At 51.7% G+C, this 15,323-nt stretch overlaps 7 protein-coding genes across 7 annotated transcripts; 3 read left to right on the top strand and 4 right to left on the bottom strand.

Annotated features, from left to right (window-relative positions):
• Nucleotides 1-83: 83 nt before the first annotated feature.
• ALTATR162_LOCUS5644 (uncharacterized protein) lies at nucleotides 84-2,070 on the top strand (the record flags this gene model as incomplete). The annotated part of the gene is made up of 2 exons (XM_043313263.1): nucleotides 84-502; nucleotides 558-2,070. 2 exons carry the CDS (start codon nucleotides 84-86, stop codon nucleotides 2,068-2,070), a joined length of 1,932 nt encoding a protein of 643 aa, XP_043169198.1.
• A 1,874-nt stretch (nucleotides 2,071-3,944) lies between these two features.
• Nucleotides 3,945-4,695, bottom strand: ALTATR162_LOCUS5643 (uncharacterized protein; the record flags this gene model as incomplete). Its single annotated transcript, XM_043313262.1, has 2 exons — nucleotides 3,945-4,423; nucleotides 4,473-4,695. The coding sequence occupies 2 exons, from the start codon at nucleotides 4,693-4,695 to the stop codon at nucleotides 3,945-3,947; spliced, it is 702 nt and encodes a 233-aa protein (XP_043169197.1).
• A 644-nt stretch (nucleotides 4,696-5,339) lies between these two features.
• On the bottom strand, nucleotides 5,340-9,071 carry ALTATR162_LOCUS5642 (uncharacterized protein; the record flags this gene model as incomplete). Its single annotated transcript, XM_043313261.1, has 4 exons — nucleotides 5,340-5,409; nucleotides 5,461-6,610; nucleotides 6,659-8,978; nucleotides 9,030-9,071. 4 exons carry the CDS (start codon nucleotides 9,069-9,071, stop codon nucleotides 5,340-5,342), a joined length of 3,582 nt encoding a protein of 1,193 aa, XP_043169196.1.
• Nucleotides 9,072-9,704: 633 nt separating this feature from the next.
• Nucleotides 9,705-10,294, top strand: ALTATR162_LOCUS5641 (uncharacterized protein; the record flags this gene model as incomplete). Its single annotated transcript, XM_043313260.1, has 5 exons — nucleotides 9,705-9,709; nucleotides 9,781-9,824; nucleotides 9,875-10,010; nucleotides 10,059-10,160; nucleotides 10,213-10,294. The coding sequence occupies 5 exons, from the start codon at nucleotides 9,705-9,707 to the stop codon at nucleotides 10,292-10,294; spliced, it is 369 nt and encodes a 122-aa protein (XP_043169195.1).
• A 254-nt stretch (nucleotides 10,295-10,548) lies between these two features.
• Nucleotides 10,549-11,518, bottom strand: ALTATR162_LOCUS5640 (uncharacterized protein; the record flags this gene model as incomplete). The annotated part of the gene is made up of 4 exons (XM_043313259.1): nucleotides 10,549-10,891; nucleotides 10,941-11,328; nucleotides 11,380-11,439; nucleotides 11,488-11,518. The coding sequence occupies 4 exons, from the start codon at nucleotides 11,516-11,518 to the stop codon at nucleotides 10,549-10,551; spliced, it is 822 nt and encodes a 273-aa protein (XP_043169194.1).
• A 203-nt stretch (nucleotides 11,519-11,721) lies between these two features.
• ALTATR162_LOCUS5639 (uncharacterized protein) lies at nucleotides 11,722-13,610 on the top strand (the record flags this gene model as incomplete). Its single annotated transcript, XM_043313258.1, has 4 exons — nucleotides 11,722-11,999; nucleotides 12,049-12,982; nucleotides 13,031-13,525; nucleotides 13,578-13,610. The coding sequence occupies 4 exons, from the start codon at nucleotides 11,722-11,724 to the stop codon at nucleotides 13,608-13,610; spliced, it is 1,740 nt and encodes a 579-aa protein (XP_043169193.1).
• A 56-nt stretch (nucleotides 13,611-13,666) lies between these two features.
• Nucleotides 13,667-14,746, bottom strand: ALTATR162_LOCUS5638 (uncharacterized protein; the record flags this gene model as incomplete). Its single annotated transcript, XM_043313257.1, has 1 exon — nucleotides 13,667-14,746. The coding sequence occupies one exon, from the start codon at nucleotides 14,744-14,746 to the stop codon at nucleotides 13,667-13,669; it is 1,080 nt and encodes a 359-aa protein (XP_043169192.1).
• Between the last annotated feature and the right edge of the window lie 577 nt (nucleotides 14,747-15,323).

Here is a 15,323-nt window from a genome sequence, read left to right as displayed (position 1 = left end):
ACGAACGATCGCCTCCAACTCCAACGACTGGATATAATCCAGACTAAAGACAACCCCGTAAACGCAAAATAACTGCCGCCAGTATGGACGCGCAAATCGCCGAGTGGCAACAACGCTCCGAGGCGCTTAAGCCTCTCAATCTGAAGCAAATCGAACCTCACCTCCTCGAACTGGACGCACACCTCACTCTCCGCTCCCACATCGTCGGCTACACACTCTCCGATGCCGACACAATAGTATGGAAGACCATCCGCGAGAACCGTGTTGCGCATGCCTTCATCAAGCAGGACTTGATGAAGAACCTATGTCGCTGGTTTAGGTATATCGAGGAGGCATACCCGCAGAGTGTTGTTGTCGTTGGTGGGCAAGGAAAGAAGGAAGACGGAGGTAAGGGTAAGGGCAAGAAGGAGGGTGGCAAGAACGATGATGCCAACTACGATATTGGCCTGCAGGATGTGGGTGATGGCACCGGGATTGTTACTAGGTTTCCACCCGAGCCTTCGTAAGTTGTTTCCTTGTTTGGTCATGCGGACTTGTTCCAGCTAACTATGTCGCAGAGGTTACCTCCACATTGGTCACGCCAAAGCAGCACTGCTAAACGACTATTTCGCACACGAGAAGTACAAGGGCAAGCTCCTGCTACGATTCGACGACACCAACCCTACCAAGGAGAAGCAAGAGTTCCAGGACGCCATCGTCGAAGACTGCGCGCTTCTCGGCATCAAGCCAGACCAAGTCTCATACACCAGTGATTGGTTTGACCAGCTATATGAGAGCTGTGTACAGGCGATCAAGGATGGACTGGCATATGCAGACGACACAGTACAGGAGAAGATGCGTGATGAGCGTATGAACGGTGTTGCTAGCGCTCGCCGCGATTCCAGCGTTGAGGACAACCTCGCGCGCTTCGAGGAGATGAAGAAGGGCAATGAGGAGGGCTTGAGATGGTGCATTCGCGCGAAGATGTCTGTCGATGACCCCAACAAGGCCATGCGCGACCCCGTCATCTACCGCTGCAACCCACAGGCGCATCACCGCACTGGCGACAAGTGGAAGATCTACCCTACCTACGACTTCTGCTGCCCTATCGTCGACTCACTCGAGGGCGTTACCCATGCACTACGTACGACCGAGTACAACGACCGCGATGCACAGTACCAATGGTTCATCAAGAACCTCAAGCTCCGCAAGGTACACAACTGGGGTTTCGCGCGTCTGAACTTTGTCCGCACGGTGCTGTCCAAGCGCAAGCTCACTAAGATCGTTGATGCCGGTATCGTATCGGGCTGGGACGACCCGCGCATGCCTACGGTCCGCGGTGTCCGTCGCCATGGTGCCGTCATCCCCGCTCTCCGCGAGTTCATCCTCAAACAAGGTCCGTCCAAGAACATCGTCAACCAGGACTGGTTCGCCTTCTGGGCTACGAACAAGAAGCACATCGAGCCAACTGCGGCTCGCTACACCGCTATCGATGACTCTGGTCGCGTCCCTGTTACCATCATCGGCGCGCGTGAGGGCGTCATCTCCGAGGACAAGCCGAAACACGCCAAGTACGACCTCGGCAACAAGAAGATCGTCTTCAGCAAATCCGTCATCATGGAGCAAGCAGATGCACAGTCTTTCGCTCAAGACGAAGAGATCACCCTCATGAACTGGGGCAACGCCATTGTTCGCAAGATCAGCCACTCTATCAACCCCCTTGAGATGGCTAAGCACGGCCTCAAGACCGTCACCGGCCTCGAGCTCGAACTGCACCTCCAAGGAGATGTCAAGAAGACATCCAAGAAGGTTACTTGGTTGAGTAACGACCAGGAGCTCGTGCCTATTGAGCTTGTTGACTACGACTACCTCATCACAAAGGATAAGCTGGAGCCTGAGGACACGCTCGAGGACTTCCTTAACCCGCATACTGAGTCAAGGACTAAGGCTATGGCTGACTGCAATGTCGCAGACCTCAAGGTTGATGACATTGTTCAGTTTGACCGTAAGGGCTTCTTCCGTATTGACCGCGCTTTTGCGCACGGAGAGGCAGTTGTCGCGTTCCAGATTCCTACTGGTAAGAGCAAGTAAATGCTGCTCTTTGGGATATTGAGTTCGCACGAACGCGGTGATGGTATGTAGATCTGCCGTGACTGAACTTTTGTGCAACATAGTACTGGGTCCTGTATAGACAGTATGCTCCACTGGAGCCTGAATGAACCTATATCTCCGATTCGTCTCTTTGCACCGCATCTATTCTCGAGTGTCCTGCTTTGTTCTTCTCTACATGTCGTATCCTCCTGTTTGACCGTAAAACCTATGTGCGTAGTGCCTTTTCCACGCTCAATATCAATGAGCTCAAAGCGCAATAGTCGCTCCTTCCCCAACACAGCAACCATCCTCTTCATCTTCCTCAGCCACCGCAGCTAGTGTCGACCCGACATGGGACTCTTATGCTTACCCGCTTAGGCTTTCCTCTTTCCCTTGTTTACACCTCCATCCTCGCTACATTCGAGTTTTCGTCGTGTCTTCCGTCCAACGGCTATAATAGTCAGGCAAGAACATTGAAGAAGTACCCCTGAGGTTCTTCACTCTTGTTGCTATCACTGCAGTGTGTGGTATGCTCACTACTGCTGCACCAACCGCTGGTAATGAAAGCAGTCAGTACATATGTCCAACTAAAGGAGTGTTTTGCTCATTCTTGCAGTGAATGATGCCGGAATAGCACGTCGTGGTCACTATAACGATTGCCAGGCAGCGGGAGAGTACGTTTCCCAAATGCTTTTCAAGACAAGATACGTAGATGGAACACTACGCATCTATTTCATTGTGACTGTCTGTGCCCTACCACGTAAAAACATGTCGCCTAACACCCCCAGCAGCCAAGTCCGAGACTATCATCGTCGCCCGCGGCACCAACGGCGTCGACTTCGGCAGCAGCAAAAACTCTTTACCACAATGTCCAGGCCATGATTGAGTACCTCTGTCTACATAGCGCCGAAGGCTGCTTCAGCACCAAGGCTAAATTCAACATCTACGTCTCCTCTTGCGGCCTGACTCCATTCACCAGCAACCAAGTCTACGAAGCCATGCGCAATACTATCGCTGCCGTCTTTGAGCGAGGGATGTATGATCCTGGAAATTGCGCTGGCGTGACACTGTATGTTGGAGGGAAAAACCAGGTGTTTAGAGACTGTATGAGCATCGATTATGCAGAGGTTGTCCTGTCTAGTGGGTATGAGATGAAGGTTAGGTTCGGGAGGGCCAGGGAGTCAGTACGAAGACTTGAACTATGACTGCGAGAGGGTTTTCGATGATATGCTCGTCTTTGTAAGGGATGATGTGGCGTGGAAGCGCACGCCTTGAGTGTACTGTATTGGGGTAGAATTGTGGCCTCGTGGAATGGCTTGATGGAGCCCGAGTAGGATGGCTTGTAGTCAAACTGAAGAGATGGGAAGACAGAAGCGAGTTCACGTAATGTTTTGCAGATGATGATACTATCTAGAGCTGCCAGGGCTATGATACGATCGGAACGTCATACTTGAAAAGAGTTCATACCTGGTCCTACCTGTGCATTTCATGTAGCAAATGAGATTGGTAACACCCTTCTACCATTTGCATGACGAAGATATGATAATGAAAAGTGTAAAATTCGTGAAGCAGCTCGCCTGCAATTGAAATGTACCAAAGGTCATACGTGTACATATGATAGCAAGGATAAAACTCCATAGCGACAACAGAGATAGGTCTTGATGAGTATCCTTTGGTTCATATACCATATCTATGTCTTTTCTTAGGGCTAGTGACTCTTGTCACGGCCACCTCCCACCCACCCGACGATACCATATCATCATACATAATTCGTCATAAGCATACAACACGCCCAGCGACGAGTCCTTCCGACGTGATGATGCAAGGTAAACATGCTTCAACATGACTCTTCCATCTGCAGGTCAGACAACTGTCTAAGCAGTGTTGGAACCCTTTCCTTCCTTCCTGCCCTGATCCTGGGTACCCTCCTTAGTAACCTCATCCGGTTCACCCTCCTCCAACTTCTTGTTCCTCTCCTCCTCGCGCTTACGCTCATGCTCCCTAACCATATCTGGCGGGCTATCCTCAATAAGATCAGATTCGCCGCTCAGACCACTCCACTTGGGCAGACCATCGGGGATATCCATGACACGCTGGCCGTAGAACATGTGGCAGCGGGGCTTGAAGTATGCCTTGTCTTCATCCGTCTTCAGGTGCACGAGCGAGGGGAAGAGAAGAATCATGTTACGGCCCTCGTCCATGATGGGCGAGTGGCAGAAGGAACAGCGGACTTTGCAGGGGAGCTTGTGCTCGATGGACTTGTCGGTTGGGTCGTACCACTCTAGGTCGTGGTGGCCGTTGGTGAAGTTGATGTCTTCTTTGTGGAAGATGGCTGCCCATTGGAAGGGTGCAGCTGAGGGAAGTTAGTTCTACTCGAGAGGAAATTGGGCAATGAAACATACCATGCTGGGTCTGGCAGGTGGTACAATGGCACAGTTTGCTGTCTAGAGGCTCTCTCCGGCTGAGCTGGTACTGGACCTTTCCGCAATGACAGTTGGCTTCGTACTTGACGTCAAAGTCTTCGTTCTTCTCGTGGATGCGGTAAGGAGGACGCTGCTTCCACTCAGACTTGCCAGTCGTCTCGGTGCCGCGGCTCTGATCCTTCTTGACCTGTTCTTTATCCATTCTGAAAGAACTTGTGGAGAATGGGGGCTGCTGTCGTGTGAGGTGTGAAGCTACAAGTCGTGCACGGGGTAAAGCTCTTGAAGTCGTCAGTAGTGGTAAACGACGGATTGCAATTGAGGTTGCGGACATAAGTAAGGATTAAAGAAGAAGTGATGAGGGTATGTGAGTGGTTTTACTGTTTGCTTGCCGTCATCATCGATGCTTTATTTGGAGAGGCGCGTTGATCTGACGTCACCATGACCACAATTCTGCTACGCGACAACGCGTGCTCTAGATTCCTTATCCCCATTGCGGGCACCGATCGTCAAAATAAATGCGCCTTTCCGTCAGCGAAAACGCTCAGACATGGAACCCAGATTCGCCTGCCAATGCTATGCTTTTTCTACACAATCCCATTCGTCACTTCCTCTCTAGTGTCCCACCTTCCCGCACTCCATCTCGATCGATCCTGCGCCGCGGTCTGCTATGAGCCGTAGCCCATGACCCTGACATCGTCGGTAATGGTGCGTCTACTCGAACTATCGTGTTTCGCGATACATGATGTCTTCCGCATTCACATTCCCGAAAGCTGGTGAGGCTGAACTTTGCGCTAACGACGGGTTGGTTCCGCGTCTAGTGTCTCACAACAGTTTGGTTCAAGTGGCTCAAGCTCCTTTTAGTAACTTCTGAGCTTCTTTGTTGGATAGACCAAAGACATTGATCAGGTAGTCGAGTCTGCCAACATTGTCAGTAGAAGCCTTGTATCAGTTGGGAATCGCCACTCACTTGATGTCTCCAGCTATCCGCCGCCGCACTGCCTCAAATTCAACTTCGGCCTTGTCTCTTGTCGCATCCTGTCTCTTCGAATTGATCGTTTTGACACGAAGTTTGAACGTCCCACTGACAGGACGATGATCCGAGACCTTGATGCAATCGTGCCGCCGGTAATCCAACTGCTTGATCCTACCCAAGCCGCGGTATAGCAATCGATCGCACCACGCTGGTGAACGCTGTTTTTCAGAAGTATCGTAGTTGTCTGTTCCTACGTCATACTTGTAAGTCGGGGCAAAGTTGATGGGCGCCTCTGTGAAGGCACGCAGGCGGAAACCAGGATTGCGCTTGCGAGATAGAAGCAGTTGATCGCGCTCGAGAAGTTTCGCCAAGTTGCCTTGTTGCACAGCAGCGACAACAGTATTGCGAGGCATTGCGTCAATGCGATAGTTGAGATCTCCATTCAAGATACAAATTTCGTGGTCAAGAATCATGGACCCATCACCGCCCCCAACGAAGTAGTTTGCGCATGAAGTCGGGGAGCGGTTCTTCGGTAATGGCGCGTTCTCCATAATTGCGGCTGCGTCGTTGTTGCGATGTACGGTTTGTGTCTGACCGGCCGCAAGATGGCAATTGATAAAGCAGAGTGAGGAATCGTCAATAAAGAAGCGCACTACAAGCGCACCCTTGTTGCCGACTCGACCACTGAAGCCAAGCTTGATCTCAGCTGCGCACACATCGCGGATTTTGGTCCGTTCCGAAGCTTTTATGAATACACAGGTGAAGAGACCGACAAGGTTGGCGGTATGCAAGAGAACATAATTCTCGTTTGGACTATGCTCGTCCAAGACACGAACAAGATGGTCTCGCCATGCACGATATTGGTGAGACATGTGCTCATGCTCGGATGTCTCTTTATGCTTCTTTCTCTTGAAGATGCTCTTGGCGGTGATCTTCTTGTCTTCCAGGTCGACCAACTCCTGGAAACCAAAAACGAGAATGTCAGGAGAATTTCCAGGTTCGACTATTTCCCGGAAAAAGTTTCGATCTTGCTCCGTATTCCGTATATTTGCGGGTTTCGTCGCGCCCGCGTTCCACGTCATGACTCGCGCCGAGAGCTCCCTGAAGTCGCAGTACTCAGAATCGCGTTGTTGCATCAAGTTTTCTGTGAGACATTAGTATGATACTACAAGAATCACCCAACACCACTTACCAAGCCAATCCTCTTTCATCATCCCGTCCCAGACGCGCAGCATTGTGTCCGTGCCTAATGATGCAACCTGGAATCTATCGAGTTTCCAGATACTTGTACGATCGGCCAAGATGCCCGCAATTGGCTTCTCATGTGCCTTCCAATCCTTCAACACCTTCCAGGGTGTCGACTTGGTCTCGTACACGTATATCATTCCAGTACTGTAGCCAGCCCAGAGGAAATCACCAACACCAACCAGGGAGCTGATCTTGTATACACTGACGTTCACAATCCCAAGACATTCGAAGTTCTTCTTGGAGTATATTGTAACTTTTCCATCCGCATGTCCGAAGTACATTTTGTCGGGCTGACTGCTGATGATAGCACCGGAAGTGACGTCTCCGACATTGAGCTGAGATAATGGACCCTGTGTCAATTGCTGGAAGTAGTTGTTGTCGGATGTGCGAGCATATACCCGGATATCTTTTGTCGAAGCTACCCATAACTGCGATCCCGAAATGATGGAAAATGTGCTTCCGCGAGGTATACGGTACGTAAGCGGAGCCTGCTGCAGGGATGGGCATCCTGATTCGTCCGCTGGCCAAATGTGTAATACGCCGTCTTCGTCGAGAGACCACATTTCTGAGGCATAGCGGAAGATTTTGGTGACAACACTCCTCGCGTGCGCGTTACTCTTAGTGTACACTACGCTTTGTGTAGGTATGTCAATTTCATGCATTTCGCCAGTGTTAGTCCCTAACCATAACCGCTTGCCTTCGTCTTCGACATCCTTCGCTGGCCGGAATGCAATTGCTGTGGCTTTGACTGTCTCACCATGGGCTAGACTCATGAGCAATCTCCCATTCAGAACGTTCCACACGTTTGTCACGTATCCGGTCGTACATATGTAATCGCCGCAAATCGCAAACAACTTAGTCTCGTAGCCTGTCGGAATGCCAGCTACCCCATCCGGAAATACTGGAGGCCTTCTGTTCGCTTGCGATGAATCTGGGTAGTCGGTCAGGGCGGCCGTCGGTTGCTTGTCTCCACCTGTGTCCTCCTCATCAGAATCATAAGTATACGGCTGTGATAGCTGCGATGCTTGTACAGATGGTGTCTGGGAAGGCCTTCTCATTTCCCCAGAATTTCGTGGAGGCGGTGGTTTCGGAGGTTCTAACGCTTTTCCGGAACTAGCGGACATGGTCCCAGTTGTGTTGGTCCGCCGGGGAGGCGGCATGAATTTATTGTTCGTCTCTTGTACTAATTGACCAGGTCGAGTCTGATCGAAGGATCGTCGCACTGGCAAATCAGGGGGTGCTGCCCTCTGTAGTTGAACGCTCTTCCGCAGGTCGAAGTTGTCTTTCTCTCGTCGCATAGGTAGTGATGGGCGGTCTTCTGGCATGTCATTCGGTGATGGCGGTGGCATGGCCTTCTTGATGGGCTGCTTGCCTGTTGACCGAGAGTCTGTGGTAGGTAACTTCTCTGCAACCGCAGGATGTATCGGAGGTGCTGGGAAATATCCATTGTTACTTGTGATAAACTTGGGTTTCGAGAAGCCTGGAATGACTGGCGGAGAAGGCTCGCCCTTGACGCTATCTCCACTGCTGCTGGGTGGTGTACTGAATGGAGACACGTCTGCAGCATCCGATGTGGCTTCGGGTGCTAGGTTTCCGCGAGCTGAGGGGTCCACGGAAAGCGACTTTGGTGGGATCTTAGGCTTTCCCGCTCGGTTTACAGGCGGCGGTACAGGCGGGGCCGACGATACTGGTCGGTCGCCCTTTCGCGGGTCGTTGGAGGGGCCGTTGCCGGTATGGGTTGGAAATACAGGTTTCGCATCCACACCAGGAGTGCCATTGCGACTGGGCATTTTGAAGAATCTTTTCCCACCAGACGCTGACGAGGGCGAATCTAATGCAGCATGAGTGGTCGGTTTCGAAGGTTGCGGCGAGTGTATAGGAGATGCGGAAGACTTGGGCGGTGATCTGGGCGATTGGACAGTAACCTTTGGAGGTGATCTTGTAGGCGATCTAGGTGGGGAGAAGGCCATCATCGACGTCGGTCTCTGTTTTGGAGTGCCCCAGAGCGAGCGTCCGAGGGTGTTTGAGCGCGGTGTCACTGTCCCACTCCCACTGTAGTCGGCCACACTGGGCGAGGGTCTCTCTGTATAGTCCTTGTCCCTCGGCATGTCGAGGGATATGCGCCCGTCTGTTCTCCTGTTGTCCTCGGGCATCGGAAGGCGGTCGCTGGCGCCGGGGGAGCGCTGTCGCGGGGTGGCAGGCGCGGATGGCTTGTTGGTGCTGAGGAGGTTCTCGAACTGAGCGCGGAGGGAAGACACTGGCTTCTGTGCTGGAGGTCAGCAACTATTTATTTCCATGAACAAGGCCATACTCACAATAGAGGAGCCATCCTGGGTCTCCTCTTGCTGATTCTCCATGATGTGTGTTTTGTCGTCAGCCGGCACCGGAAGGTATCCTATAGCTGCGCATCGACCAGTAAGGCCTTCTTCCCATTTGGCGCTTCTTGTGATGGTGGAAGGAGAGGCTGTCGCTCGTGAGCGGTCATGCAGCCAACGCTACTAGGGACACGATCCAGAAATAGTGCGAGTGGTAGTGGATACCGTGGCGGTGCGATGTGGTAGAGGCCCGAGAGTGACTGTAGGGCTCCCTAGTGGAGACGCGTATACTGTCCTGCTAAGAATGTTGGGCGACAGGGAATACCGGCGACAGCGCGGGGGTGCAAGTGTTTCAGCAGCAGTCGGAACGCAACCACTATGGCGACGGGTGTGAAGTGCTTTCCGGCCCGCTCAGGTGACCTCTCCGGTTTGCGGGCGATGTTGGTTCTCGGTGTTGGGCGCGGGCGGCTTGAAGCGGTGTTGTCGTGTCTTGCTACTGTCATTCCCCACAGCTAAGCCAGCACTGAACCCTGCACACCACCGACGGCAAGGCGATCAGGCACCGGCGAATTATAGACGAGCTTCCAAAACGCCTAACTAGCACCTGGGCAGCCTGCAGCCGTCACTTTGTACATCCCATCTTAGTCGCATAGTCACACTCTGCTGTCACCAGCCATGTGGTAAGCACGCGTTCCTTGTTGCCTCCGAGACTCCCCGCCATCACCTCCGCGGCTGGCTGATGCCCATGCAGCAAACACGTTCTCAACGCCCAAGTCGCCATCCGCTCGCCGTGCTGTATGTCGCTCGTGACTGAGATATACCCAATGAATGCTGAAAAGTGCCAGGCAAGAAATGGTTCGACTGCGCGGAATGTCACCAGGAGCAGAGCGACCACCCGCTCATGCAGACGTTTGACATGGTCTTCATATGCAAGAAGTGCAAGAAGGCCTTCCGCAAAGATGCGCGCGAATTTGAGGACGCGTGAGTTGGAAACTTGTATTCAAGGCGGCATAGGCTGATGAGGGGTAGCGACGAGTACTGCCCGCACTGTGACAACCATTTCGTTCTAGAGGCAAAGACACCCAAGGCGTCGTTGCAAGTCGAAGGCGAGGATGCACGAATCGACTCCAGGTATGTTGCCGCCTCCGAGTTCAGTGGACGGATATATCTAATCACTTTCCAGAATGCTCAAGGACGACCGTGTACGAGGCGAAGAAATGCGCACCATATTCGATGTCAAGGAAGCGCCGAACAAGCTGGGTTGAGACAAGGCGGATGACAGGATACAAGATAATATGCGTAACACAAGCTCAAGTATGCCCAGGTGTAGGGTCGAGGTACCACACCAAAGAACATCACGCGAAGAGCGGGGGGTTGGACGTGCAAAGCTGCATCATGGTGTGCTAGAATGCCATTTGTGAGCACTAGCGGTCGTGTCTGCATCATACAGGTTCATAAAGTCTATCACCAGACGCCACTGCTGTTCATGCCTTTTCGCCGTCGCTCGTCAACCATGCCTCTACGCGCCGCCAGATCCTGAGCCCTCAGCTGGGGTCTGGCGGGTTAGGATAGCAGCCTGGCCTGTACCGGGCTGCCGTCCGGGCCTCCTGTTTGCCGCCTCTTCCTGCTTCTCTGTGTTGATGTTCTCCACGTACTTCTCAATGTCCTCGACTGGCAACATTTCGATGGGCTTTCCAGGTGCCATGATAGCAATCTCAATGTTCTTTGCGCCAGTCTGCACTACCTCTAATAGTGACTTGACCGTCAGTTTGATCGTCTCCTCCCGGTCCATGCCTTCTTTGTGGTTGCGCTCGAGGAACTCGCGGACTGTCTTGCTTGATCGACCGATCGCGTTTGCTTTCCTGCGATACAATTAGCACATGAAAGTATGTTTGTCTGTACGCAACCTACCATGCTGAGTAGATACCAGAGGGCTCGGTCTGGTACAGGCGCGGGGTCTTGTCGTTGGGGTCGAAGCCGACTATCAGCGTACTGATACCGAACGGTCGGACACCACCGCTCTGAGTGTACCTCTGCTGCACACCTGCAACATACTTCGTGATGTACTCTATCGATACCGGGTCTTCGACTGTCAAACGATGTGATTGTGCCTCGAGGCGGGCCTTGTCAACAAGGATACGGGCATCGGCGTTTAGTCCAGCGAAGGCGAGGGCAACGTGGGTATCGACGAGGCAGATCTTGGAGGGTGTAATACGGGTATCTTGCAGCTTCATTGCTGATCGCTTCTCGCAGCCGAGTACTACTATGTCCGAGCCCTTAACACCAACGGCGCATGTTCCTGAGGCAAATAAGCATCTGACGTTCGCCTTCTCTTTCACAGACTACGCACCTCGCTTGACTGCCTCGAGCGCATATTCAACCTGAAAGACGTGACCGTCAGGACTGAAGACTGGCACAATTAGCTAAGCCCGCATCCTCATGTATTGGTTGTTCGTACCTGAGAGAGCTCGATCGTAGCCGGATGCCATTGTGAGAGTTTTTGTGTAACGATTTATAGGTTCTCTATTGTTTCCCTGGTATAAAGCAACGAGATATAAGAGGAAGAGGCGGGGTTACGAAGCACGATAGTCGTCAAGCTGGTCTCGGAGCTCCAGAGCTGTCCGCGTCGCTGCTCCCGCCTAAACTACGCCAAGCCAATTGGCCCGTGCTTGCCCTGTCGACTTATGTCATCATGGTAGATATTCACGAAGGCGACTTGATTATTTCCGCCGCTGTCGTAATTCTTCCACAGTCAGTTGTAATGGCATCTTCAGCGCGCTTGGTCTCGTCCTTGCGACGAACTGCCCTTTCTTCTCGCGCTGCATCGCGCTACCAGTATTTGCGACCGACAAGTCAAGTCCGATGGACGGGTAGCACGTCAGCGAGTTCGGAGCCTCACCAGCCAGATGAGCATGGCGGAGTGAAAGGCCCAACCGCATCTTCGAAATCCATCAAATTCACTTCCGAGTCGTATGTGTTGAGGTTTGGCCGTTTTTCGCATTTTGCTGATGCCAAGCAGGTACCCGCATCTCCAAAGAGACTCCAAATTTACCAAGGTCAGCGAGGAGCATGTAAAATATTTCCAGGACCTCCTAGGTTCCGATTCAGCAGTCATAGATGGTGTGACAAAGGATGCATCGGAAGATATCGAAGCCTTCAACAGTGACTGGATGCGCAAATTCCGTGGTCACACCAAAGTAGTCTTGAAGCCCAGCTCCACGGAAGAAGTCAGCAAGATCCTCAAATACTGCAATGACAACATGCTCGCTGTAGTGCCCCAGGGTGGTAACACGGGACTCGTTGGTGGTTCTGTGCCCGTGTTCGACGAGATTGTGATCAACATGCAGAGGATGAACGAAATCAGGTCCTTCGATGAAGTGTCTGGTATCCTAGTCGCTGATGCTGGTGTCATCTTAGAGAATGCCGACAACTTCCTCGCTGAGAAGAACCACATCTTCCCATTAGATCTCGGTGCCAAGGGCTCTTGCTACATTGGTGGCAACGTTGCGACAAACGCTGGCGGTCTCCGTCTCCTACGATATGGTAGCTTCCACGGAAACGTTCTAGGAATCGAAGCAGTCCTTCCCGATGGTACCATTGTAGACGATCTCTCCACACTTCGGAAGAACAACACTGGCTACGACTTGAAGCAACTGTTCATTGGTGGAGAGGGCACTATTGGTATTATCACCAAGGTCTCAATCATCTGCCCGAGAAGATCGCCTGCCGTCAACGTCGCGTACTTTGGTCTAGAAAGTTACGAGCAGGTCCAGAAAGCCTACATCGAAGCCAAGGGACATTTGTCTGAGATCCTCTCGGCCTTCGAGCTGATGGACGGTCGTACGCAAAAGCTGGTCAACAGGGTGACCGGTAAGAAGATGCCGCTGGAAGGCGAGCACCCTTTCTACTGTCTGATCGAGACCAGTGGTTCTAACGCAGACCACGATAACGAGGTAAGTTAGCTATTGCTGTACATATAGACCGGCCACTAAGATGCGTAGAAACTGCAAGCCTTCCTTGAGCACGTTATGGAGACAGAGGTCGTATCTGATGGTGTTCTCGCCCAAGACCAAACTCAAATCCAAGAGCTCTGGTCATGGCGAGAAGGCATCACCGAGTGTCTCGGTCACGATGGAGGTGTTTACAAGTACGACTTGTCAATTCCCATCGCTGAGCTCTACGATCTAGTCAACGAAACACGCGATCGCTTGACAGAGGCTGGCCTGCTTGGCAGTGACCCCTCGCATCCTGTGGTTGATGTCGTTGGATACGGTCACATGGGTGATGCGAACCTGCACCTTAACATTCCAGTCAGGAAGTTCGACAAGTCCGTAGAGAAGAAGCTGGAGCCTTTTGTGTACGAGTGGGTACAAAAGCGAAACGGTAGCATTAGCGCCGAGCACGGCTTGGGAGTAACGAAGAAGCCCTACATTGGATACAGTAAGAGTGAAACCATGATCAAGTTGATGAAGCAGATCAAGGACCTTTATGATCCTGTAAGTGACTACCTCACCTCAAACCATCCCTGCCGTACGCTGACAAGGTTAGAACGGCATCATGAACCCTTACAAATACATATAGATAGACACTGCTACACGCTCAGCAGACCATTCATATCCACGTTGTTGCCCACCTTATCACATCTTGCTCCTCCGTTTGTCCAACAGCTCAACTGCATTACCTTGATAGATCGCTTCCCTCTCTTTCTCACCGAACAGATTTTCCAAACCGTCCTTCATCCTATCCGCAAATGCCTTCACAAACTGCGTCTGGGTAAAAGGAAAATCGCTTCCATACAACAACTTCTCATGCGATATCTCAAAGCCCTCGATAAACGCCTTCAGCTGCCCTCTTCCTCCACTCTCTCCATCGAATACAAACCCCGCGAGATCAAAATAGAATTGCTCGTCAAGCTGCCTCCGCACCGTCGAAGCATTCAACACTCGTCCTCCTGGCACCACGCTCGAGAACTGGATAAACCGTGTCATGAGCGGCGGCAACCCACCTCCGGAGTGCGGAACGATGAATTTGATATTTGGGCACCGGTCCACGGTCCCCGTACTGAAGAGATTGATGACCGCCCTTGCAGTGTCGAAGAAGAATTCGAAAATAGGAACAGGGTATTGGTCGCCGAATGGTAGTGCGTCTGTAGGTTGATCTGATGATGATGATGATGATGACGACGACGTATCGTTCGTACTAGTACCGCCGTGTTTCATGCAAGGTTTGGTAGGATGAATAAACACCGTCGCGCCAATGTCATTCAGCTTATCGAACACAATATCCAACGCCTCATCGCCGATATAGTACCCATGGTAATTCGTTAGCAATCCAAATCCCTCGACGCCTTCCTCAATACATTTGTCTATCTCAGCTAAACTCGCTTCGACATTCGGTAATGGAAGTGCAGCCCAGACACCGAATCTATCGGGATGTTCTTGCTTGAGAGACGAGGCATAGGCGTTGCATTGTCGTGTTAGGTCTATGCCTAGTGTGGGGTTGCTGGATTTGATGTGTGTTCCGGGGCTGGAGATGGACAAAATGGATTTCGAGACATTGGCGGCTTTCATCATCTCTAAGTGGCGGTCTGGAGACCATTCGGGAATTGCTGGCATGCCGTCGGGATGAGTGTGACCATTTGCTGCCAGAGCGGTCCGGTAGAAGGGTGGGAGAAAGTGAGAGTGAACGTCTATTCTTTCGGGTAGTGGATGTGTCATGTTGGTTGTGGTTTGTTGTGATGAGGCTGTGATTGTATATGCTAAGAGGAAGGTCAGGTTGAGGATAGAGATGACCATGGTGGTGCTACCTCTTTGAAACGTATGTAGAGGTTATATCGAGCACCATATGCGGTGAGTCGAATTGTATCCTATTGGATCCATAGCTTTTGTCAGAAGCAAAGAGTACGATTACCACTTATGCACTGCAATGCACTGCACCTGCATCATCAAGTGATACGTTGGCAGTCGGAACCCCGCCCCGATGGCTGCCCATACAGAGCTACAGCCGCATTGATCGTCATTCATCACATTTTCTTGTGACCTAAAAATCATGGTTAAACTTCTGTCATATATGACCATATCGTACGCGGAAGATGGTTCAACAATGGTAACACTGCGGGGTCGTAGGCAGCTAATCTTCTACTACACTATCCGTCCGAATAGATGAATAATGGATCCAACGGTGCAACAGCAGCTGTCATGAGTTCTTAACACAGTACAAACCAGCTTACTTCGTAGAGTGAAATGCTTATTGTATAGTCCCGCCGACAGTTTACCTAGATGCTGAATGTGGCAC

This window comes from Alternaria atra (genome assembly GCF_907166805.1).
Source record: "Alternaria atra isolate CS162 genome assembly, contig: 25, whole genome shotgun sequence".
Taxonomy (NCBI): Eukaryota; Fungi; Ascomycota; class Dothideomycetes; order Pleosporales; family Pleosporaceae; genus Alternaria; species Alternaria atra.
The sequence above is the reverse complement of the archived record's forward strand: the minus strand, read 5'-3'. Positions and strand labels throughout refer to the sequence as shown.